At 37.3% G+C, this 27,414-nt stretch overlaps 1 protein-coding gene across 1 annotated transcript in view; it reads right to left on the bottom strand.

Annotated features, from left to right (window-relative positions):
* The window catches only part of PTPRQ (protein tyrosine phosphatase receptor type Q), a gene marked incomplete at its 3' end in the record, with an annotated part of 149,680 nt that overhangs the window by 87,594 nt on the left and 34,672 nt on the right, over positions 1-27,414 (bottom strand). The window contains 7 exon segments of the mRNA XM_072401206.1: positions 2,613-2,790; positions 5,297-5,469; positions 10,255-10,401; positions 12,930-13,058; positions 15,777-16,020; positions 18,346-18,545; positions 27,297-27,366. Of these exon segments, the coding sequence (XP_072257307.1) occupies positions 2,613-2,790; positions 5,297-5,469; positions 10,255-10,401; positions 12,930-13,058; positions 15,777-16,020; positions 18,346-18,545; positions 27,297-27,366 (1,141 nt within the window).

Genomic DNA, 27,414 nt, shown 5'->3' with positions numbered 1-27,414 from the left:
TAGAAGGATTTTTCTTCATAAACTTTTGCAGCAACTAAAGTTTAAATAAGTAATTTATGTTTAGCCCTAGCCATATCTTCTACATTATGCAGTTCTAGAGGCATTTCTTCTGGACTGTGATTGCTTATTTTGACTTTACTGAACACTGCAAGCTTAGTTCTAACATAGAGATTCAGAATTACACGTGGGTTCCTGTTTTGGGAAGTACAATGTTGCTCCATCTGACCAGCTATGATCTTCTTTCATTGCATAAAGTAACACAAATATAAAGTTAGTAATGTAGGAGAAGAGGTGTTGCAGTTGGAGAATTTTCCTTTTTCTGTATTGTGAAAGCCAGGGAAAATCTCTGCAATGGAGGCCCAGCAGAAATAAAACCCAAGAGATGCTCCAAACTTTTCCCAATGTATCTAAAACTTTAAAAAAACTTTGGTTGAACAAACCCTTTAGGTTAAAATGAGATCATACTGACAGGGACTAAAGCTAAGGTATTGTATAGAACATTCTGACCTATTAAGGAACATTGTAAAAAGTGGCATTGCTGAATACCTCTGCTCAGAAAATAGAAAACTTCATTTCAATGTGCATTTTAATAGATAATGTACAATGTGATGCTCAGTGAACATGTCATTTCTGTTTGGAATCAGTTTCAGCAGGTGAGTAAATAAAGCCTTATGCTTCTGCCTCACACATGCACACATTGCCACTAATAGCTCCAACACATTTCTCTGCTTTCCTGGTACTGAACTCTCTATTAAATGTTTAGTGTTATGCTGTCATTGTGTACTGAACTACTTAGTAAACTACCTTCCCTCATCAATGGATTCTTGAACTTCAAATATAGTAGAAAATAATCACTCTATTCCTGTTTTTTTTTAAAAGAGAGTAGGTAAATTAGAAATCGTTAAAAACTGCTGAAGTAAAAAAAAAAGGTTTGGCCTATGAAAAGTTAAGAATAAAATAACTACCATTAATACTACTAATAAAATAATCACTAGTACTGATTTAATTATCAGCAACACATTATAATTGTAATAGTCACACAAGTAATTCAAAATAAGGGCAAGACTGATTTTATGACCTTTCAGCAATGTAAGTTATTGTGTGGATTTGGATTGTATTAATCCAGTTGTTGTTGTTACTAAAAATGGAGAAATTGTTTCACACATTTCTCTGAAAGGCACATCCACTATACAACAAATGTCAGGTAATCTTCCCAATATTATCTGTCATTTTGGGTTAAAAAGTATTTCCCCCCTTCTAAAAATAATTATTATTTTCAGTAAGAAAAATGTCATTGCTTCATAACAGAGATACGGACTTTATGTGATTGTGATACGTTTAAAGTAAATAATGATACAATAGGTTTTAATTTAATAAAGCTCTCCAAGACTGGAGAACATAAACTATCATGGGAAAACGTGGGTCATCTAGCAAACCTGGAAAAGATTTCCTATTAGTTGGTAAATGTTTTCAATTCTGGACTAGACCCATTCCAGGTTTGCTGTATAACCCAGGCTGTCCCATGATGCTTTTGCCTGAAAAAGCCTAGAATTGACAGTCTATAACTACTCCTGGTCACCCAGTGTTTGACAAGTACCCAAGGGCAGGAAACGCTACAGAAAAAATACAGTTTGAGCATGCTCTTAGATTTATATATATAGTTAAAAAATCAATACACAATAAAATTGGCTTTAGAAATAAGATGCCTGTTGAGTAAGTTCACTAATCATCCTCCCAGCAGCGGTCTTTTCTAGAAACTTATACACATCTTTCATTGTCTAAATTTGTATACCAACATGTGCCATGTAGAGACCCCTACCACCAGCATTATATCATAGGTAAAAAAAAGGTCATCTAGGGAAAACCTACATGAATAATAATTGAATTAAAAGTGCAATAGAAAATGATCAATACATGGTAATCTAAATCAAGAGGTGGCAGAAACCATGATTTGCAAATGTAATTAAAAGCTGACAGAAATGTTCTATAATTGCCAAGTCTAAGAGCAGCATATTGTTTTTACCACAAAAAGGAGGCATATAAAGTGTCACTTTTTATTCACCTAATACTGTTGCAGTATTTTTTAAACATATATCTGTCAAGCCAACAATGTTTGTACACACATAAAGTCCATGTCTCTGAAGGAAGGAGAGCTCTTTTATTGGCTGCTGTAGTGTCATAGTGGTATGGTCATGTCAGAGAGGTCAGCTGCACCTGTTTGCCTCCACACACACTGGTCTTGTAACACTTTGACCTACTTGACTGTAATAATGACACTTAAAGAGCCATTAGTCAAATGTTCCCCTGCTGAAGTTCTATATTTTGCAGTAGGTGATACGCTAATCCCATACAGTCACACCTGCTGTGGCAACTGTAATAACTGATTGTCTATGCAGCTTGCCTGGGAGCTATAGGGTGGGACTTTTTCTTATACAGGAGGTCAGCAGTGTGACAAAATGGTGCAACCTTTGTGGGTGGCATAGCCATATGCTGTAAAACATTTTTAGGAAGCAATAACAAAAAAGAGCAATTAAATCTTATTGGCAGTTTAAAAAAAAAAGACTATTAGAAGAACTTTGTTTAGTTACCTAAAATGTTGAGCTGCACATTACCTGTGTCACTGTTTGCACTGCTGTAGAAAGCCACAGGGGGCATAGTTTGGACTGTAGAAAAAATGTCAGCTGAGCCTTCATATGTCGCAGTCATACCTTCCTTTGCATTGCCAAAAAATAATGATTTTGTATATTCATTTACTGCAGTTGAAATCTCATAATCCGGGCTGGTGATGTACTGTGGTATCAAGAAGAAGGAGTGTCAGGTTAAACTAAAGAATCAACACTGCTATTTCAAATCAAGTTAAATGTTTCATAACATGCATTGCAATCATTTCTATCCCTCCATCTAGCACAATATTCTTACAGCTTCAGTGGTAATACAAAAATGCAAATAAGACGCACTAAAACTCTGGGTTTAAAAAATTTGTTATGAAAGGAACATTTATGACTAAAGTATCATTTAACATCTGCATATAATCCTGCACAGCTACAGGATTTTAATGTCAACGTTAGACCAAGTCTAATTTAAAGACAATGAAACAGCATATAGCTGTATGCTGGTCGCTGTCCTTTGATTATAATGTTATATGGGGTGGGTTTTTTTCAAGCCTTTAATTACCCACAGCAATGGTTACAAAATAAAATGGTGGGGTGGACAATAATGCTGGCCTACCAAAACCTTCCATTTTTGTGCTGCAAGCACTGAGGAAGTAGTAGATTATCCAATAAGCACCTTATATGTATCACATTTCTGCTAACATTTATTAGCAGATACATACATATTGCCCAGGTACTAATCACTGACCCAGATTTGCATTCCACAGCATATTCCATAAACAACGGTTAACCTATAATGGTTTTTTTGTTTTTATTTCAGGGGCTCAAATCTTCTACCCCTGTGGAACCTTACTATTTATTTAATATTTTGCACCTCTTAGTTAATTTGTTCCTATATTTTACACAACCTTTTTTATGAGAGACAAGGCTTTATCTTGGTAGCACATATGAGTATATTATTAATACCTTACCTTACATTATTACACAATTTAGATAGCACAGACAAAGTCCATAGCCATGTCACTAACTGTTACTTAAAGTAAGGAGCATAGCAAGCAAAAAATATAGATACAGCCAGACAAACAATCCCCCATTATTTTCTGGACAAAATAAAATATAAAGTAGTTTCAAGTACAAAGAAAAAAATGGTTCACCCTATAAAATGTGTATGCTTGCAAAACGGAAAAAATGACTAACCAAAATGGTCAGTTAGCAACACTTTAATTGCCTTTTAAAGCTTATTAAAGATGAGATTTCCACTCAATTTCAGTCCTGGATGAAGCTGCTACTAAGACAGAAATTGAATATATCCCCAGGTGACCGTGTCTATCCAGGTGTCAGTTGATAGAGGTGAGACTTTCCCTCCTATTTCAGATACTGCTTCAACTCATTTGCTACTGTTTTACCATGGCCACATGGGTATTTTCCCTGCTGTGGACAAGAACAGCAATTAATACCCCACAGACTTTCAAAAAACAGTAGTTCACAACTTTCATTATATAGGGTGCCTCAAGTGTGGCCCTGATATCACCAAAGGGCAGCGCATAACATAAAGCAAATGTAATGCTACAGAAAGTTTTCAGAGTTTGCAGACTTGCAGTAGTAGATCATGCCACAAAAGTTAGACAGAAATTGGAAACATGGTTTTGAGCCTTTGGAAACATGGTGTGTTTTTTTAGATTGGAGACACATTGGGTCTGATTTAATAAAGCTGTCAAAGATAGGAGATGACATGCAAACCTGAAATAGATTGGTCCAGGGTTGAAAACATTTGCCTAAAAAAAGCAAAAGGAAATCCATTCCAGGTTTGCTGAATCACCCAGGTCCTATCCCCTCCAGTCTTGTAGAGTTTTAAAAAAATCAGATTCATTATATGAAGCTACTATGAATCAAAGCTGGTATAGTTCCTTTACTACTAATTAATGCTACCACATTTGTTCTCCCTATAGCCTTCTTATAAAGTTTTTTTGTGCAAAAGTTGATATTTCTGTCTGCAAAATCCATTTTTACAAAACCAGTAATTTCTTTCACTGGCTTAAGCAAACATCTAGGCAAGCTAAAACCCGAAGGCCAAAACATATTTGCCAAATGGCCACATGCATCCCAAGTGGCTCTAGTTTGAACACCAGGGTTCTAAACCTTATTCACTGAATAATAAAATTGGAATATCCACTTTATGATTTTTACTTTCTTGTATTTTAAGACATACCCATGTTTAATACTGTCATGCAACCTTGCCATGTGCAAACAAGTGTACACCTATCTGATTATGGCTCCTTACAATAATGCATAAGTTGTGCTTGTCAACATACAACTGTTTTTAGCATTCTTCAAGCTAAGCAAAGTGCTTTCAAAATATAATCTCTGATCTCCCAATTCATAGCAATTGACTACAAGTAATGTTGGGGAATGCAATGTGCCTTTTCCCTTCTTCCTCCTTTTCTGCATTTGTCTCCCAAACACAACACTCTCCTCAGCAAGTCTTTAATTGGAGACAATAACAGGAAACACTTGTAGGTGTTGAGCTGCACCCAGTAGGTGTAAAAGAAAGAAGATGAAGCTCTTTTTATTCCCACAGAGGACTTGTAGATCAAGTAACGTGTCAAAACACCTGCAAAGCAATAAGTGATTACTAATTGTTCAATGCAAAAGATAAACAGAGATTTCAAAGTCTAGCAGAGTACCTTATATTTTCCTGTGAGAATTGTATTCTCAATGGCCATTCCGGTTTCCTTAACAAAAGCTCTGACTCTGTACTGTGTGATGATGCCATTTGGTTGTGGTGGTCGTCGCCAGCTTACAGTTATAAAATTGGCTTCCACCTCTTTTGCATTTAAATCAGATACAGCGCTGGGAGCTTCAACAAAAAAAGGAGACATTAAAACAGATGTACTCAAAATATTACAGTATCAAGTACACTAAACTGTAATAACTGTATGATAAAATGTATTTCAATTTCTGTTGGTAGTAATGCTTAGAGCTTGCTAAGGTGAAATGTGATGGAAAAAAGGTTGTGAAAATTACATTTGTGACCATATCTCTGAAGAGTCATTAAGTACTATTTGTACTATGCTTAACATAATTCTCTTCACCTTGCACACCTAAAACCTGTTTAGCATACCACTTGATCATTACTGACATTGAAAGCTTTTCAAAAAAGTGAGTATGTATTAACATGCAAACATATAGCTAATAACAGTACTGTGGGAGTGATGAACAGGTTGGAAACATTATATTTTTTGGAGAAAATGTACGTTCAAATAGCTTTAGGCCTAAGCCATTAGTCACCTGATTTTTTCTAAAGGGAAGGATACCTTTAGAAAACTTAGGCTGGCTAACGTTTGCCTAAAGAACATGATCAAGTGATAAGGCTTTCAAACATAGTCTGGCCAACACTTTGTGGAGCCTAATATAGCATTTGCTCCAATAAAAGTATTTCAGCCTTTCTGATACTCCCATTTGTTCTAACAAAATTGGTAACATAGCTTTATAGAACAACTTTAGAACCTAATACCCCACCAATTCTAACTTCTGGTGTCATATTCTTACCTTCAGCCTCACTAGGAAAACCTTCATATTATGGCCCTTCTTGGTGCCACATAGCCTTTTCTCATACACATCCCTGGTATTCTTATAAATAGAGTTAAAACAGCATAGATGTTGATGTCCACCATGAAATGGCTCCATTCCCAAAATATAATTAATGTAAATGCTGCACATGTGCAGTGGACACACAGCCTGGCTAGTACAATTTACAGGTATTGGATATGTGGCCCATAAATTCCTACTGAACATCAGAAAACGAGTCTCTTATGATTTGGTGGCTTCAGATCTAATTCCTGTAAATGAAAACCTGCTAGGGTGTGCTAGCCGTTAATGTGGTCAGTAAATGCTAATGAGTGTTAGCTAACCCAATAATTTGCAGTGAGGTAAGATGAAAAGTAATCATTATGGGGAATTACCAAGCACTCTAGGCAAAATTGTGAAAAATTGTCAGATGCTAGTTATTCTTTAACTACTAGAGGATAATCTATTGATATATAGATTCTTATCAATCCTAATTGTAAATGGACACATTGCAAGGCATAAGTGAATTATGACCACGTAAAATACAAATCTCCAACACATTTTTTGGTGATGTTTCTTGCTTGCTTGCAACTTGATTCATTGCACCTTTCCAAGAATCCCATGCAAACAAAAACGAGCCTTTCAACTCTTACCATCAAAAAGAGTGGAGCAAACAAAGGATATCAATTCACAGCTCCTAATCAGGACAATTAGTTGCTCTTTTATTTGTATTTTGACTATACAAAGACCACTGGCACTCAATTAAGAGATCATAAGTAGGGAAAGTCTAAACCCAGGCCAAGTACAGGTTGCTTTTGAATATGTAAACCTTCCTTAGAGTGCTAGTATGCTCTCCTGCACCAAACACTTAATGATGTGACATGGTCAGCCCCACTCCTTGACAGGGGAAATAAAAGTGTTGATGCTAATCACCACAATAGTGTACAGAGAATGATATCACACTGCTGTGTTAGCTTAGCCTGATAAGCATCTCAAAGCCTGTGGAGAACACCTCAGACTAACAAGTCTATGTGAGGGCTTAAACTACATTTGCTGTTCTCATACTCAAGTGAATTGAATTCATATGTGCAACAGAAGCAACACAGAGGTGGCTATGAAACCTTTACTGTGCAGATTTGTGGTACAGTTAAAGGCTTGTTGACATAATTAAGGTAAAAAGAATAAACAGACAATCGATTTTAGTTCTGGACCCATTTTATTTGTGCCAGAATCACCCTTCTCAATTTACACTAGTACAGATCAAGGTTTCTTTACAATGGTGTTTAAAATGATTGTTTTATGTACCTATGAAGGAATATCAATTCTGCAGACAGTTTTATAAAACGTATTACAATGTGTTGGTCAATCAAACAGGGCTGTATATGCCTTTTCATACATGATTAGTAAAGTCACCAATGACCAATATAATGGTAGGATGGGACATTTTTCTTTGATAAAAGTCAGCATGCTATTAAAAACCTGTCAATCATATTAGCACATTTTTAGCATCAGGGAAAGTGTAAAAAAACCCTGTCAATTGTTACTGTTGCTTGTGCCCATGTGGTCTCTCACTTCCTGTCCAGATAAAGGAGTGTGATAGGGACAAAAAGTGATGAGCAATGTATCTAATAAGGACACATATAGCAATAATATCACATTTTATAGTATTTGTACATCTCTGTCACGGACACCCATTTCTATCTTTTCTTATCCTGGTTTCATAGGAGCAATAAAACAATAAATAAATAAAACCTGGCAAAAGTAGCCACTCAACAATTGGCTAGGGATGGGGTTTATTCTGAAAAATATATATATATAGTTGTATTCATTTTTTATTTGAAAAAAAATGCAAATTGAAAACCTGGGGTGGTTTTTATCTTTTGTACGTTTGCTCTTGTTTTTTTATTGTAAATATCACAAAGGGTGTTTATAAAATCGGCCAAAATGTGCTCTATGTACACCTCTAACATGAAAGTTTACTGAAACTACCGTATGAAAGTCATCTAAAGCAGAACTGAATGTAGAGTGAAATGTACTAGTGTGTACCGCCACCTTGTGTCTAAAATAACAATTGCTGCTATAGAGAATGTGTACACTTAAGGGCATTACAGGATCTTTCTAAAAGCATCCTAAATGAAAGAAGGTACAATAAGAACCATGCTGCAAATATACATTTTTCACTATATAATGTGATTACAATATAGGTAAACAGAAAATACATGGAAGAAAATATATTGGACAACATGTATTGTACTGAGAACATCACTAATGAAATGAGAAATTATGGTCACAGCAATACGTTTTCTGATAGTTGTATACAGATCATTTACTGTATTTGGTAATGTATTTACTGTTTCTTGCTATAAATAAAAGAAAACATCTGTGAGCATTCAGGAACTAATTGGATTTGTGCAAGAATAAAACATTCTGATCCTTATCTAAGTCATGATAATAAATAAAAGATAGTATTGACTACAATTAATGAACAGCAAAATAAATCTTCATACAACAAACTGTTAAGAAAAGCAAGGTTCTCGATGGAAAAATATATGTCGATTCAGGATGGGAAGGAAAGAAGGAGAACAATTCCTAGCATATTAATCAAATGTGCAGTTGAATAAAGAAGACGTTCAGCAATACCCCATACATGCTAGTCTAAAATCAAAATGTATATTTCCTATATGGTACTGCCTTCACTTCTATAGTCAGAAGGTATGTACCATAAAGCAAACCAGATTCTTGATTGTAGACAAAGTATTGTATGTGGATATTTTTTTATCCCTATAAATCCATGCTATCTTTGACAGAGAAACTTTTTATGACATCTAACCTTTGAGTACAGAAGTGAAGCTAGCTCCACATAGGGGAAAATGAGCACTTACCTAAATCATATTTCTCAGTGCTCTTTTTAGGAAAGCTTTGTTCATGTTAGACATTTTGCTATCAAATATAAATCACAGAAGACCTTGGAAGAAGTCTTCATATATTCTTGATTTTATGTATTCAATAGTATGCAGATGAAATGACAAAACAGGAATTCTCTTTCATGTGATACATATGTAAAACAAATATTTTTAAAAAAATGGATTTGCAGTGTTATTTGGAGTTTACTTTATCTAATGCTGCAGAACAAAGTCAATAAACAGAGATGAGGTAAGTTACATTACTGGGCTCTCCTCTTGTTCTTTTTTTTCCATTGCTGTGACAGGAGCTTCCAAAGCAAGCAGAGCATAATGCACATTTACGGAGCACACTACTGTTTTACAAAATCAGCAGTGTTTTGTCTGTGTGTGGCCATACTTACATATGGAACCTCTATGTTAGAGGAAGAAAGCTCTACCGACATTAACTCTCACTGCAACCATTAGCCATCATGCTTTGGAGATGCATTGCTCCCTCAGGCATTAATTTGTCATTATAGAGGAAACGGTGATTTAAAAATTGTATAAACAAAGTGCAACATGTGCAATGGGATAATGTTGAGATAGAACTAAATCACCTGATGCTTAACTGAATTTCAGAAATTCTGTAAAGCAATGGGAAACACTGGGAAAAACTGGGTAAAACAACAACACAATGACTTAGCAAGGAGAAATGTTACATATTCTGAAAATGCAAAGTCCAAAGACCTCAACCCAATTCAGATTCTGTGGCATGATATGAAGACGGTTATTCCTATAAGGAATCTTAAAATGTCAGGTAAATGAAATGTTTTGTAAAGAGGAATGGTGTAAAATTCCTAACCATCCTGAAAGCCTGATCTGCAATTACACAAAAACAAAGTTTCTATGAAATTCTAACTTCTAGGATTACATACCTTTTCTGGATGGAGTGTTTAAACTATGTGTTGAATGAAGAGATAAAAGAGCCAACTTATGTGTGTTTTTAGTTACAGTAGATTGTTTTTGTCTAATATTGTGCTTAGTTGGAGAGATAAGTCCACATGTTATCAGCCATTCATGCAGAAATCCAGGCAGTTCCAAAGGGTTCATAGACTTATCCTGGCAACTGTATATTCTTGCAAGTTATATATTTAGGCAGCAAGTTATAAACTGTGAAAGAAAAAGCAAGTTACCTTCGGCTGGAGTGAAAACAGATATGTTGGCTCTGGGCCCAACACCTGCGCTTGTTTCTCCGCTGATGTATGCATCGTAGGTTGTGAAAGGAGTTAGGTTAGTAAAAGTAAACTTTAGATCTTTCGTACTGTTGTCTAGAATTCGACCTGATGAGAAAAGATATCCCATTGTAAGACAATGGAAATGGATTACATATTCATTTTAAAGAATATTATTTATTTTATAGCAAAACATCTATACCTCAGTTTAAATTCAGGCCATCATAAGGTATAACATAAAAATGTAATTCCTTTAGTTGTGATACCATCTCCTGGGTATTTAGGGGCCAGTCCACAGCTGTGAGTTGCAATGATGCTTAGTAAACTATGCATGCTACCACATCAGGTGGTAAAGCACTGCACATATGTCACCCCATAACCCCTACACAAGGCACTAGGGGCATCACACAGCATGGTGTACATTACAGTATACTACATAACATTAAAATTGCACTGGGATGTGTTGCAGGCATTCACTTTGAATAGACTACTTAACATAGACAGCAACACAGTGTGATAATGTGTGAGTGGGCCATGTATAGTACCACAGCAGCCAAAGAGAAGCAAACTTGGACTAAATAATGACATTTTTACTGAGAACAAGGCATATGTTAGGACTTTGAAACACTTCATTCTATCATCTATTTGTCTCCATTTTGTGTGCGGAGGGGGAAGGGGGTTCTGTAGTCTACAGAATAAACCAAGACAGGGTCCCTAACAATGTTTGTGATTTCAGAGAAGCATTGTCAGCTCACCACAGGATGTTTGTAGGTCACTGGATATTTAGGAGGAAAAACTGTCATTTTTCCTCACTTTTAATGGCATAATTACCAAGCAGAATAAGAGTTTAGGGTTCTCATGCACTTAAACTTATGCTTGCAGAGCAAAGCAACAGCTTAATTCAACTGCCTCCTCCCCACAGCTTGTACTCACCTACCTTTCACTTCCCACAGCTTGTACTCACCTACCTTTCACTTCCCACAGCTTCCTATTGGCAGGAAACCTAAAGCTCCCTATGTCACCTGCTGGTGGCACTGTGGTTATACAAGTTTTACATGTACTTCCACTGATAACCAGTAGGGGGCCTGCAGCATTTTTAGCTCCTAAGTAACAGTTGTGCCTGGTTATCAGAAGACCCATGTATTTTTCTCATATCCACACATTATCTTAGCATTGTATCTGTAAGCTTGCTGCTGCTCTGGCAACTTGCTCCCTGGAATCCAGTCATTTCCCTATTCATTCCCTTGTTACTCCTTGCTTTCTGTCTGTTGCATACAGTTGTATGTTGGCATGTGTTATGTTATCTTTAAAGGTAGTTTCACACTGTGTTTAAGCTGTGTTATTAACTCATGATTGCTGTGTCTTGTATTTTTTCCTTTCCACAATAAACATGCTTCACTTACCTCTGAGTCTACTCAGTATATTCTTCCAAAGCTGATCACTCTGCTGTTGGTGCTAGAGAAACCATGACCCCTATGCCCAAATCTCCCAACATTTGAAAGTGCCAAAATGGGGCAAAGTCAGAGTTGGCATCACTTAGCGTGCTGCAGTGGGTGTGGTCCATTGGGTCCAGTAGGTTCTTTGTGTTAGCTAGAAAGGATGGGTATTCAGCGTGTGATTTGCTGGAGCGTTGTACAGAAACATTAGCTGCTGTAAAAAGTCTGATGAAGCAGATGTTTCCATGAAATGTGTTGCAACAATTTACACACTGATTACCCTATTCTTTCTGATCAAAATATTAGGTACCTTATTTTAACACTTATAAACTACATTTTTTATTAATTAATAAAGTTTAAAGTTGGGATACCCTTTTTAGGTGGAAACACAGTGGCCAACCATGGAACTACAACTATAGTTAACCACAATTATGTGCTATGCGGTTATTGGCGCTATCTAGTGGCAGCTGAAGGAATTACACCTAAGCATAATCCACTGCATGTCTACATAGAAATGCAAGCTCTCCTGGATACACCGTGATGGCAGCTGGAAAGTGTTACTGTCCTGGTGAAATTGGGACAGTTGGGAACTATGCCTATATCCACTGAACAAATAGTGAAATATCAAATACTGGTATAGAAAGCACATGTCGGTCCCTTTCCAAAACACAGCACTAGCCTTACCTCTTGCCAGTTCAGTGCGCTCCCTCAGGTGTGTTCTGATCAGGTCAATTTGTATCTTATGCAAGGCACTATTTCATTGGGTGAATAGAGCAGGAAGAGAGTGAATGAAAGTGAATTGACGTACCTCTGCTGCTGACAGATACTTTTTAAGGTCACTATCAAAGGGAGATGTTAAAAAGGACCCAGCCGGTCACTTTATGAACACAGATCCGGCCCTTTAACAAATAGGCAGGGATTTACTTAAGCAAGTATAAGATTGCACAGATATTTATCCCAATAAAAGGTAGGTTACAGGTATTGTCCTTAAAATGGACTGTACATCATGTTGTTTGTTATATAGGACATCTATACAGGATTCCTGTCTATTAATATTATACTGAAGTGAACAGAATAGATTACCATATCCAGTAGTAATAAAACAGTATCTGTACACAGTCGCGTCGTTTACAAAACATATTGTAAAGGGATGTGGTATTATAAGCATATTGTCTAAGGCTAAAAATGGCTACCACTTACCAGATGGACCATACAATTCAACCCTGTAACTAAATTTTCCTGTCACAATGGTCGGAGCATCCCATGTCACAGAGAATGACCTAGTCGTAATATTGCCCTTAATTAGATTCTGAGGAGGGTCTTCAGGCACTGGAAAATGAAAATAAAATACAATCACATTCAGTACCACAATTAGTAGAGTCAAAGCAAAGAGGCAGATAATGAAGGTGGCCTGGGCTTTATTTTATTCACTGTACATTAAAAGGCTGAATTCCAGGTAATTTGTTCCATTACAGATTATGTTAGTAATACAGTGTCCATGTTACTGGTTTCGAGATTACCTACAAAAACATGTTAACATATAGCACTTTTTTACAGTCCGTAAAATAGGACTTTTTTTAGTACTTGATCAAATAAGTAGCGTTTACGCGTCGATATGCAAACGGTGTACTCTGAGCCTAGTATGTCCTGAACCCAGCCCGGCCTGTGAGGATGAAAGGAAAAGCAGCAGAGTGATGAGCCCATCTCTCTGTCACTTTGTGTTACCAGCATGCTGCCTGTCCTGACAAAACTAACTGGGTTCTTGCACTTCAAGAGGCTGATATCAGGTCAGACCTGTATTGTAAAATACATCAACACAACATTGCGCTGCAAATGTACATTGCAATACAAAAATAACTGAAGCATGCATTATGCTGTAATTCCCCTCTATGCATTGTATTGCCCTGTGAAATCAAACTAACCTATTAGCTTTTATTTTAGAAACATTATTTTACCTATTACATTTATTTTGAACAGGCTGCCTAATGCAATTGGCTGCAGCACACAAAAAGCATACTTTATTTTATTTAAGTGGGAATTACACAGTCTGTTTTTCAGTATGATTCTATATCACCTAGACTTTGTTACAATTTAGCCTTGCACATTATGGCAGTAGAAACAGAAAAAATATTTTACATTAACCACACGGAAAGGTTTCTAAAAAAAAAAAACAAGCAATTTGAAATCAGTGAACCACACTACATTGCGTTCCTATAACTCATGTTTTACTCTTTCAATGAGAAAGGCATTAAACTGATAACACTAAACCTGGCAGGTTAACAGCAATGATAGAGTACTTGCTCACATTTTATTCTTGACAATTCGAACAAACATCAGAAGCTCTTTTCTTCTGGCACTCAAACTTGTTTTGACTTTAGGGGACTTATTCTGTCTATGCCAAAAAAGCTTTCTATATTGTGATTTAAGTGAACCTGCGCTTTGCCTGTAGTGCTTTATTAGTAAAGCAAATGATTTATTTTAAAGCAGCTTCAAATGCCCAACTGCATTTACAAGTCCTGTGTTGCTCTAGTTTTTCTTCTCACCCCTCATATGATGCTGATGATACCAACTAACCAACACCAGCACTGCCATGTGACAGGAACAGGAGTGATTCATATGCTTCCTCTAATCACAAGTATGGGGGTTTTCTCATTCAAATCCTAATTTTATGTATTTTTTTTTTTTACAGCTGTTTGTAACTTCCATGTCTATGGGAAGTCTGCTGGAAGGCCTGTACATTTTAGCATGCATTTCCAATGTGTATTTTACCAGCCTTTGTACTGACTTAAAGTTTACTCAACATAATGCAAAAAAAACCTCATACCTACTGACAAAGTTTTTCAGGACAGGCAGTGAGGTGAACTTTCCAACACATGTTCTCCATGCTTCACTCACTTCCTATTAGGAGGAATTAGTGCGTTTGGGAAAGGCAGTCGGAGAATGTTGTGCACATCATTTGACACTATCACCTACAAAATTGTCAAAGTCATGCCTCTTTTAGTCTCCTTGGGGTGTTGTGAATGCAGAGAAGGCTGTACATCTACTTCACTCCCATTGGTAGGAAATGTACCAAATTACATTCCTTGCCAAAGGAGGGACACACAAAAGTTTAAAGCTAACATACATTGTACTACACCAGAATCTGCAGATCCTGACATTAATGTGTGTCAGGATAACTGGGGGTCAATCTGAGCATTACCAGACCCCAGAACCAAGGTGACTGTGAATTGATTTTTTACTCAGGGTGCCACAAGACAGAATACAGGAACACAAGATATCAATCTGACTTATAACATTGTAACTTTTTAAAATTTAAGGTACCTGAATTTCAAAAAAGCTATAGCCCACCTACCAGACTTCTAAGATAACAAAAGTGACCTAGCCAGATCCCACTAAAACAAATCTAATTGAAGTTTTCTTTTAAATAAAGGACAAGTGGCTGAGGAGACCCAACATTCCCAAACAAATAGACATTTTCTAGGAAATAAATGTTTTCTTATACTGCACCCCTCACTTGCATGTGAAGCAGTAGTAAAATTCCAGCTTATTGGCAGTTATGGCAGCCAGCATGTGCTGAGGACAAGACCTTTTTTATGTCACTAATATTTAATTTATTATATTAAAATGTTTGATGTCCTTGGTTTACTGCACTTATAACAAGCTGATGATATATTTTCATAATGGTAAATAACTAAATACAGTGAATGTTTAAAGTAGCATGCTTACTTTATAAAGAACATAAAGTCCAGCATCTACATGTTGCAGAGACAGATGAGTTTGTTTGCATACAGAGAAAGCAGAACCTATATGGTCTCCACCCTTGGCACTGAAACTACAAGCATCTTCGAGCATTCCAATTTATCCACACATGAAAAACAGTCTCAGCTCTACAGTAAATGCCTTAGTTTGCTGCATCTTCTTCACAATATTGACCTAAGAACAGACTTATAATAACATTATTGTAAATACTGTCCTGACGACTTTTATGTTACCATTATCTTATTTATTAGCCACAATGAGAACACATTCTCAATTTTCTTAACTCACCTGATTCTGGTGTCCTGACAATTGTACTGTCAATATAGCCAGGTTCATTGGTAACAGCAGAAACCTCAAACAGGTATGTTGTGTATGGTCTTAGCTGCCCTACAATATATGTAATTGGTTCATTCCAAATAGCATTAAAGTCACTAGAAGTTACTGCTCGTGATACAAAGGAGGCAGTGGTTGTAGAAAGACCTCTGGTTGATGAAGGACTAGTTGTGCGCCATAAAAATGATTCACTTTTCTCCTAAAAGTTAAAAAAAATCACATTTAAAATACAAATGTTTCAGAAGCTTAAAAGCATACAAGGAAAGTAAAAGCGCCTTTAAACACAATTTAAGGGCTCATTGTATCCAAAATATATATATGCTTGGACACTAGAAAAAAAATGCTATGTCTTGTCAAATGGGGTGGTGAGACATTAAAAAAAAGTTTGTTTGGGTAAAGTGGTCCTGGTTATGAAAAACTTAAAGATTACAATAATTTATAACAAAAATCTTTCTTGAACACGCATTTTTTTCATTACTGGTATAGAATAAATAAATTATATTCCTGACAAATAGAAATAAAAACAATTTGAAATTGGATTAGGAAATCTATTTAAGGTTTGCTGGATCACCCAAGTTCTGCCATAACTGGTCTATGTTCTGCAGTCTTCGAGAGCTTTAATAAATCAGGTCCAATATGTTGCTATTATTATATGTAAAAAACTTTAGCCAATTTCAAAAAACATTCTTCTAACTTAAAGAATGTTCACCTAACCCTTCAAAAATGGAATCTGCCATGTTCACCCATCTCTAATATCCACATAATGCAAATATTTGATTCTGCAAGAGTCTGATCAGGTCAAAGTCAAAAGATCAGATCTCAGTCCTCAATCATAAGCCAATCTTTGCTGCATTAAGAAATGAGAACACATAAAATCACCATTGAGCACTAAAACCAGTGCAGTACTATGTGAGCTGTACTTTCATTGACTTAGGTACTCCTAAAATAGGTATGTGCATCCAGGGGGTGCATTATATTTTATTAGAAACATAAATATTGTCTCACTTTCAATAGGTGTGTGTGAGAGTGTGTGTAAAAAGACCAGATCCATATGGTGGCTTAACACATTTTGCTCTGTATAGACAAAGGCAAACTTTATGTCACAGATACCCGCAGGTCTAGGGCATCTGTGCCTCCTTCTGGCTCACCCTCCTTGCAGTCCCCTGCTGCCAGCACCATCTCTGCTTCTGGATCCAACTCTCTGCACACTTCCTGGTCCAGGTCATGTGATACTCGATCAGCCGCTCCCTTGCCTCAGCAGACTTGGGTGTTCTGCAGATGCACTCCATCTGCTGGCAGCCATCTGAACAACACCCGAAGCTATTTCATCACCAGCACTCCCTCTACTGGTGGGTTTGATGTCTGTGGCTCACATGACCTACACGTATCACATGACATCCCCGTTTTAAGGAAGTGACCTAGAAACAGGAAGTTGCCTGGACAAAGGAATTCCTTGTGGTTGTACTTCCAGGTTTTTACTGTTCCAGTTTCTGCGTACTGTTCCTGTGCTATACGTGTACCTACCCGTTCTTGTTTCCTGACCACTCGTTTGCTGCCTGTCCTGACCTTTGGCTTGTTTCCTGACAACTCTTGTGTCACAGATCCCCGCAGATCCAGGTCATCTGTGCCTTCTTTTTGCTCACCCTCCTTGAAGTCCCCTGCTGCCAGCACCATCTCTGCCTCTGGATCCAACACTCTGCACACTCTGCATACTTCCTGTTCCAAGTCAGGTGATTCTCTCTCAGCTGCTCCCTTGCCTCAGAGAACCAGAGTATTCCGCAGACGCACTCCCTCTGCTGGCAAACATCTGAATAACACGTAAAGATTATTTTAGCAACAGCACTCCCTCTACTGGGGGAGTTGATGTCTGCGGCTTGTTTCCTGACTACTCTTGTTCACTGCCTGCCCTGACCTCTTGCCTGTTTCCTGACCAACCTTGTTCGCTGCTTGCCCTGACCTTTTGGCTTCTAAGACTACTCTCTTGGATTTCCCTTTTGCACTACGGAGCCGTGCAAAAGGGAAATCCCACTTTTCCCTGTGGAGCCGTGACACTCTAATTGCAGAAGGTCTCTTAGACTTTGTTTTTTTTTTTTTTTACCAAATTCAGTTCCTGGAAGGCCACATTTACTTCTCCACTGTATAAGGAAGGACTTATTGTAGCCACCCAAGTTAAACCTTAAACGTGTGTGCCATTTTTCATCTACATTACATCAGGACTGATGGTATCAGTGGTCAACACAACACAAGATAAGCTGCTTTCTGGTAAGCTCACACAAAGTGATTTAGACACAACCTTTCTGGTAAGATAAACATGTATTTTTATGCACTTCCTGAAAACTTTCTTGGACTGAACAATGAAAATGAATGCAACCACCCCATCCAAGGACTGGTAGAATGCAACATTTTAAAAAAAAGCTCAAGATATTTCACTGCAGCCAAAAAACATACAGACAAAAAGTATTTTTAAGCATTTGTGGCATAACATCATCTTTCTTTCTGCTTAACAGAGAGAAACTCCACTTACAGTACACTCAGGCAATGGTCCATTAAGAATTTCTTCCACTTTTACAGTTGTGTCCTTTACTATTGCTCCAGTTCTTGCATGTTTAACACTTATCTTGAAGCTGGTAATTTTTCCATGTGGTTGTCGAGGTAAGAACCAGGTTAAATTTACTGCCGATGAATTTAGTGCTTCAACAGTTAGATTCACAACCTTTCCTGGAGCTGTAAGCAGCAAACATAAGTCTCCATTAATACTGTCAAAAATTGTATTTGTAGGTAATGTATTTAATATATAGATAAAGAATTTAAAGATACAAAATACATATATAACACAGATTAAGCAGGTCTGTACTTTTTCTTCAAATAGATATTGATTGAAAGGACTAAATAATCCATGATCTATACAGCATTTTTTCATATTTATAAATACAAGGATTGAATAAAAAGCAATTCCTCCCTGTCTATTGCTAGTGACTCTATATGAATACTTTGGAAAAAAGAAGAATAAATAAATATTATATTATGCTCCTTTTTTATACATTACCAGGTCTGAACTGTATGGTGGATATAATTCCTCAATTGACTCCTCTGTAGCACATAAAATTTGTTGCCTAGCATTGCATGTTGCAAGAGAAAATTACCCTTGTCCCTTTAACTGTTGTTTTAGGGCTTTATGCATAACAGTCTAATGTCCTAGGTTATTCTGTTGTTCCTAGAAATCAGGATAGATCCAATGATGAAGCTGAGAAATCACTAAGCATTTAATGAAGATGCTGAACTACTTTGTATCTTATGAAGAGGCTGAGAAATTATCTCGACATTCACTGAAGCTAAGATTCAATTATGCTTACAAGGAGGCCTGAGAAATCATTCTCAATATCCCCAATTACCAAATCCCAAAAGATAAAAAAATTACTAAAATTATTTTATAATACCTATTTTTATATTTGCATTCAGTCATGAGTAAGGCTACATACACACGTCAGATGATTCTTGTCCCATAATCGCCTCAGGGCTGATATTGGATGAGAACCTGGCTTGTGTACAGCTCTGTCCTGGTGGATCCACAAATGATGGAGGACCAGCTATTGTAATAAAAGTGAAGGAGAGACAGTGCAGTGTGGGGTACCGCTCTGTCATTCTCCTCCCTCCACTCTCCATAGAGTAGCACAGTGTTCTATGTACAGCACTCGTTCATGCATCGTTTAATCTTCTGTCGTTGGAAAGGATTGTGAAAGATCCAACGACAATTATTGAATGTGTGTACACAGCCTTGCAGACAAAGACAGAATCATTTTATCAAATGCTCATAGTTTACATGTAATAAAAAGCAACTTTTTCTCTGCCTAATAGGAAGCAGTATATGAAATATCTACTTGTTCTGTTTTACTGGCCCTTTACCCACAAACTTATATTCTCAAGGAAATTAAATGGCAAGATCTTTTAGAAAAAGCTCTTAGCAGGATGTCATTGTTTGTAATTGCTCCCCTGTGTTGTATACCAAGAAAACCAATACTGAACAAATAAGTAGCAGGTTAAGCTCCACTTGGATTTTATAATAAAGGAATATGGATTTGTTGCACAAACAGCAATAGAGTACTAAATTAAACAGACATACATTGACATATTGGGAAAGCCTTCAGAAACCAATAACCATGATTAGGAAAAGCATGTTTTTCATACATGTATATGAATACATGGTCAGGCAGGTCATCATTGCAGAAAGCGACAGGCAATGTCCCTTCTGCAATACTCTACCCTATGAGCCTGATCGTCCTGTTTCTGGCAAAAAAAGTTGAGCTTCACTTGTGCAGCATTTGGTTGCAAGGATACCGGCATTCTCAACTTCTTCGGTGCTTGGCAGGAATGTTTAAACATCATCCTTGTTCTACTGATTCAAAATTGCCAAAGAGGGAGAGAAGAAAAAGGAGATGGTGGCACCCTGGTGAGTAACAGGTGAGTAACGCAGGGGTTTCATTCTGCTTAAAAAATCAGGATGTCATCATTATCAAGAAATTTTTAAAAAACTGATAAGCAAAAAAACAGCTTTAGGGGGCAGAATATTTATCACAGCCATGTAAGCCTTATGCTCAGATTGGCAGTAAAGTTACAGTGCGGTTACTGCTTCCTTGCACCAGTGAACCACTGCATCAGAAGTGTTAGAGATACACCCACTGGTAAATGATGTGGGATGTGGAGCCTAAGTGTCTTCCAGTCTTCACCAGAGCCCCCCCTAAGGGTACCCCCTAATGGCCACTGGACTACTTTGTTGCGGGGAGAACACCAGGTTACAAGGTTACCCACCACGGGCAAGAGATACAGGAGGCTTTAGTGTAGGGACAGACTAGATCAAGTTCTGAGTAGGATGCTAGCAAGAAAGGTATGGTCTAGACAAGTGGTTGCCAACCTTTTCAGATCCACAGACTACTAAATTTACCGGACCACACATACGCGGGGAGCCGGGTGTCACTCAAAGGGGAAGAACTGGCCAGAACACCGCCCAGAGCCACAGACCATCAAAATTTCTCCGCGGACCACCATTTGGCGACCTCTGGTCTGGACAGACTGAGGTCTGGGTAGGTGGCAGGTAAGCGTAGTTCAGGTCCAAGCAGAAGTCAGGGCAGGCAGTAAGAATGCATAGTCGAAGTCCAGGCACAGGTCAGGGCAGTCAGCGGGACAGCGTAGTAGAGGTCAGGAATCCAAAAGGCTAAATGTAGTATAGCTGAGCAAGTATAGATGAGCAAGTATGGCTGAGCAAGTATAGCTGAGCAAGGCTGAAGATCCAGCAACCAGAGCTTGGAATAAGCAAGGTATAAATAAGACTAGCAGGACACAATTGGAACCAGGAATTAGTCCACTCATTGGCTGCAGCACATACTCTGTAATCCCCTTCAGCTGTGCACAGACTCAGAATTGGTGCAGGAGATGCTAAGAAATGCAACTTTTCTGCACAGGCTGAGGATTCTGCTGGACAGATGGTCTGTAAGGTGGTAACGGAGAGAAACTCCATGTAAGTTCTATCCACGGCAGCCCAATAGAGAATGAATGGGGGTGGCAGTGAACAATTCAGTACAGGAAGAAATGGATTTACTTGACAGATAGATAGTCATTTACATCAGTGGTAAATATTTCCCGCAGTAGCTCCAATCAGAAGATATATTGTATTTGCAGAGTACACTTTGATTGCTAACCTAAAGATATTCTGAAATAAATGAATAATAATATATGACAGATTTACAAAGCTCATTTTATAAAACTAAAATTTTGTAAGATGAGATTAGAATGCAACATTTTATCCAGTTGCATAACTGTATCATAATTCACATTTTAAAGAAATATATTTTATTGAAAATACTTTAATTTGTGATTCCAAAGACAGGTGATAAAATATAGCATTTTGCAGTGGAAGATATACATTTAAAATAATTTATAAAGACATCCACATTTAAATTTGAAAATAGCCTAGAATACTGTAATTAAAAGTAAGATGAATTGAGACACCCATGATTTATAGCATTGGCTTAAAACCAAGAATTTCAATAGGCCTTGCTAGCAAAAGACAAAAGTGCTTATAACACTGGGGAACACATTTTTTGTTGAATTCAATTTTTAAGCTTATTTATACTAAAATAGGTATGCTGATTCTGAAAGTGCAGTTAGTTTTCGTCTATCACGTCAGATTTTTCTCCACAGCTTATATTAATGCGTTTACTGTAGTGTGGATTTGTATAGGATATTCATTTACACTTAAGACAGTGTGGTCAGAGGTTGTCCGCTGCTCTACGAAGTGAATAAGCAAAATTTATTTTTCTACTTACACACATATTTCCTTTCTTTCAGAACTTTTCTTACTCTGCTGTTTCCCGTCATAAGTGCCTATACAACCCTGATTCATTTTGTTATATCTGTGGCAGTTTCGCCATTCCCAATCATAAGGCGAACATCAGCACATTTGTAGAGCAAGCCTATTTGGCATATTTCAAAGTTAAACTTGGTGATCAAGATAAGTCTGCAAGCAGTGTGTCAAGGATTTACAGATGTGGACAAAGGGAACACGTGATAAGATGCCATTTGGTATACCTATGGTTTGGCGAGAGCTAGATAATTTCAGTGACTGTTACTTTTGTATAGTGAAAACTTCAGGATATAACTACCAAGTCTACCAATGGCTGTCTGCCCAGTGGCTCATTCAGATGAAATCTCAGTGCCGGTTTTCGTTACACTACCCTCTCTTGTATAGCATGAATATGGAGATGAACCAGGTGACAAAAATGATGAAGAGTTTTAAATTGAAGAGGACTCGTTAGGGAATGTTCGTAAGGGATTTGATCAGCATGAGTTGAGTGATCTGGCACGTGATTTGGGACTGTCAAAGAAGGCTTCACAACTCCTACTATCAAGACTGCGTGAGAAAAACTTACTTGAAAAAGGAACAAAGGTATTTTCAAACCAGAGAAATGGCATTTCTGCAGTACTTTAGAACTGACAGTGGCTTTGGGTATTGCCATACCATACCTGGTTTAATGCAGGAATTAGGAATTCCAATCTATAACTCAACTGAATGGCGACTATTCATTGATAGCTTAAAGTGTGTCATCCTTTACAATAGCAATATATTTGGGTCAGTCCCAAATGGGCATTCAGTTTCAGGAATATGCAGACATAAAGAGAGTCATTAAGTTGTTGCAATTTCACCAACACAATTGGGTCATCTGTGTTGACCTTAAAATGGTAGGCTTCCTTCTTGGTCAGCAACGCGGATACACCAAGTATCCCTGTTATCTGTGCATGTGGGACAGAAGAGCTCATAAGAGGCATTGTTTCTCTAAGATCTGCCCTAAAACCAGGTGATCCAAACATTCTACATGAGCCACTTGTTGATAGAAAGAATATTATATTCCCGCCTCTGCACATGAAACTGGGTCTGATGAAATAGTTCATTAAAGCTTTGCCAACTGAAGGAGACTGTCTCAAGTACCTCATTTTGGCATTTCCTAGCCTGTCATTTGAAAAAATAAAGGCCGGTGTGTGTTTCATGGTCCACAAATTCGGCAGCTCATCAAAGATCAACATTTCATCAGGATAATGTCAGAAGTGGAAAAAAATGCTTGGTTTCCATTCAAAGCCATTGTCGAGGACTTTCTTGGAAACACACGAGCAAATAATTACACAGAATATGTCCAGAAACTCTTGGAGAGCTACAAAATGCTTGGTTGCAATATGAGCATCAAGGTGCATTTTCTGCATAGCCATCTTTCTAACTTCCCAGAAAACCTTGGTGCAGTCAGTGATGAGCAAGGTGAACAATTTCACCAAAATTTGAAGGTCATAAAAGAAGGGTATGAGGATAGATGGGATGTACATATGATGGCTGACTATTGTTGGAGCATCCGGCGGGATTGTCCTAACACTGGAAAAGCTATAAGCATAAATTTTTACCTTAACCGCTTACCCCATTATTTACAATTGTTTTACTATAAAAAAAATGTCATAAACATTTACAATATAAGTTACAATAACAATAAATCATTTGTAGGAACAAAAGAAATTTAAATAAATAAATAACAATTAACAATTAAATAAAAAACAATTGTAAGATCTAACTCAACAAAAAATGCATTGCCCAGAGTAATTAAACCATGACCCTTTTCTTCCTATCATCTAAATATTTTATCTTTGTATAATTCCTCCTTAAGTTTTCTAGAATTGTATTAAAAGTACCAGTAGGCAAAACATTGCATATATGCATTAGTTAAGGACATATTATCAGTCACATTCTCAAATGTAAATTGTGACTGGATGTAAGACCCTGGTCTGGCACCAGTGGTCACCAGGTGCCAGTCCCTCAATCTAACGCCTCACTCTTCCCATTTAGCAGCCTTGGGAGGCTAGCTGCCCTGTCCCAGCACACAGTTGCCCCCAGGACTTCTTTGCACAAGAGATGGTGTCTGGTAACAACTGAAAGACGCCCACAGATCACTCTGTACATGGGATTTCAAGTCGGTCCAGGGAGCATACAGTCTTAGGGTCAGGAAACAGGCTAAGTCAGCAACAGTAAATCCAAGAGATAAACACACCAGTGGCAGATCAGCCAAGTTTAACTCTTCAACAAGCAATTAGTGACTGTGAGCAGAAAGGCTATAATGTCCTAGCAGCAATGGCAGGACAGGTTGAAGCCAGGGATTAATCTGCTCCTAATATCCCCTTCAGCTGTCCACAGTCTCAAAGTATGTGCTGGAGATCAGGGGTGAGTAGGGCAGGCACGCGTGGGCACGCTGTGTCCTTACTTTTCTCTGGAATTAGGTGTTTACATACCAATGATGCGCATGCATGCTTGCCATGGATAGTACCGTGCCCCCTCTGCAAGCTACTGAACAGAGGGCAGCCAACTAATTCCTTGATTTCCTTGCCACTACCCCAAAGAGAATGAACAGGACGTGAAATACTGCGGTGGCATGCTATGTGGGATTAATCAAAACCAGCTAAACACTAGAATGCTGTCTGTTATACGGATATATATTTGTGATTTACATTTACTAGAGAGTTTGATCATGATTGGCATAGACAAAAAAATCCTTTTAGGTTTTAAACACACGCATGTCCCAACTGGGTTTCAAGAGAGGAATTCATGGAAAATGGCTACAATAAAACAATAAGATGAACAATTAACCACCTAAGCGTTACACTGAGGTCTAGATTTCTGTACCAAAAGTGATTCACTGTTTTTCATGAATTTTTTTTTTAAATTGTAGACCTGTAACTTACAGAAATATGTCCGAACAGGGGTTCTAGTAGATAATATGAATATAAAAAATGTTTAGAGATCGGCGGACGATGATCGATGGAGGACGACGCTGGATGAGCACAGGGGGACCAGGTAAGTAAGCATGTACAAAATCTCGGGCTTAACCATCCTTGCAGTTTTTTTTTGCCCGAGCGAAGGTCGGGCTTAACTGCAAGGAGGTTAACAATAAGCTTTGTTGAAAAACAAACAAACTCCTCCTCTGAGGACTTTTGAGTTAAGTGTGTTGGAGGAAGGAGGAGACAGATGCCAGTTTAGTGTATATTTTTTCAGTACAATTGTGAAGGGTAAGAGCCTTTAGATTATTGTCAGAGACTATAAAGAATACACCTGTGGAGAAGAAATTGAAAATATCAGGGGGATATTGCAGTCTCTGATTACCATTAATGTCAAACTTTGGCTTTACCAACACTTTCAACAGTTTCAGAAATATATGCATTTTTTTTTCCATATATGCATCCCATCTTAAGAAAATATCTAAATTTCCTATACCGCTTGCTTTAGTACCCAGTCTTACTGCGCACCGTTTTTAAACATCTTTAAGGAAACTAACGTATCTTATTTTTTATCAGTGAAGAGATTTAGCTGTCAAAGGGAATGCTAGAAGGTAGCCAAACCTAATAAATCTTCTCAGTGAAGAAAGGGAGATATGCAGCTGGATCCCATCAATCTCAGGAGACAAATCAAGCTTTGGGAATTTACTTAAAACACGCTAAGGAATAAACCGTGCTAAAGGAATTAATTTACAAGCTAAATTGTCTATATAGACTTGTCATGAAAGTCATAAAAAGGTTTAAATAAAAAAAAAAAAAATAAACTATGCTGAATCTGTACTGTTATCCATAACCTCGATGATAAGAACTTTTCTTAAAATAAATGTAGAAAGCACATTTTTAAACAAATGAATAAAGAGAAAATTCAATGAATTGAATGATCAGTGACAGAAGAAACTGAGCTATGTTGAGGTGAGTTTCCTACCAGTTTTTTACCTACAACACTAAAAGACATGGTAAGGTACTTGATAATATGTTTATTCAATGCCAACAAGACCTATCTTGTCCACAAAACAATATGTTTGTTGGCTGTTTCTCATCTTCACAGGAACCAGTTTGCATCAAGTACTGTTAGAAAATTACAACAACCAATTAGACTAACCAAGCACACAATGTGAAAAAAGTGGAATTTGTAAATTTGTAAAAGCACATTAAAGTCATATTAGCTGATCACATCAATATACATTTTTATGGTCAAACATATATTTACACACACACTATATATATATTTATTGGACCTCCTGTTACATAGGTACGCTTGGCCTTTAGCCACATGGTTAAAAGAACACAAATATGTGTTTGTATGCTGTAGCATTAACAGTACCCTTAATGGAAACACCTAAACTTATCAATTTACATACATAACATAGGTGTGATGGTCAGGTGTTAACACACTTTTGTCCCTATAGTATCTTCAGCTTGATGCATTTTTTTGTTCAGGACTGCCCTTGGTTCAGGGATAGTTATGTCAGTAAAGAACTGGACCCAAAGGAGAGGGATAAAAAGAAAACTTGCAATATGAAAGTTGTTCATTGTCAGCTAAAAGACACTCCAGGGCATACCCAAATTATTTTGAACAGTAGGGGACAATCTGAATATCTTTTCAAATCACGAATTGCTCTCCAATAACCATGCTAAGGTCTTTGGCATACAGGTAATGACCAAAGAAGCAAAGCTGTGAATGCAAACTAAAAAAAAAAGAATTTTCTTTTATTCACAGGGATGCATGGGTACATTCTGTGACAGTAAGTAAATAGTCAAGTAATTATCTGGCAACAGACAAAGTTCTTTTGAAGAGTCATGAGATGAAATTCCTAAATCCAACAGGAGAAAACATAATGGCAAATAAAAAACACCCTGAGGGGATTATATTGGCCTTAAACACTTTGAAATTTTTATGTATCTCAATTAAATGTAAAGGGATCATGATCTAATGAATAAATGGTAATCCTATGTATCTAGTTACCATTAACTAATATTATGCTCTATGTATATATATATATATATATATATATATATATATATATATATATTATATATATATATATATATATATATATATATGCATAAACACAAACAGGTGTCTGTTGTGAGATAGTAAAGCTTGTAAACTCTTACCACTCTCTGCAGTGTTAAACAGAAAGGAATCACTGTATGATCCAACCCCAGCACTGTTTTCTGCAGCCACCTGGAACAAATTAGGAGAAAAATTGAGAATCAAACCTCCTTAGATCCA

Source organism: Pyxicephalus adspersus, chromosome 2 (genome assembly GCF_032062135.1).
Source record: "Pyxicephalus adspersus chromosome 2, UCB_Pads_2.0, whole genome shotgun sequence".
Classification (NCBI taxonomy): Eukaryota; Metazoa; Chordata; class Amphibia; order Anura; family Pyxicephalidae; genus Pyxicephalus; species Pyxicephalus adspersus.
The sequence above is the reverse complement of the archived record's forward strand: the minus strand, read 5'-3'. Positions and strand labels throughout refer to the sequence as shown.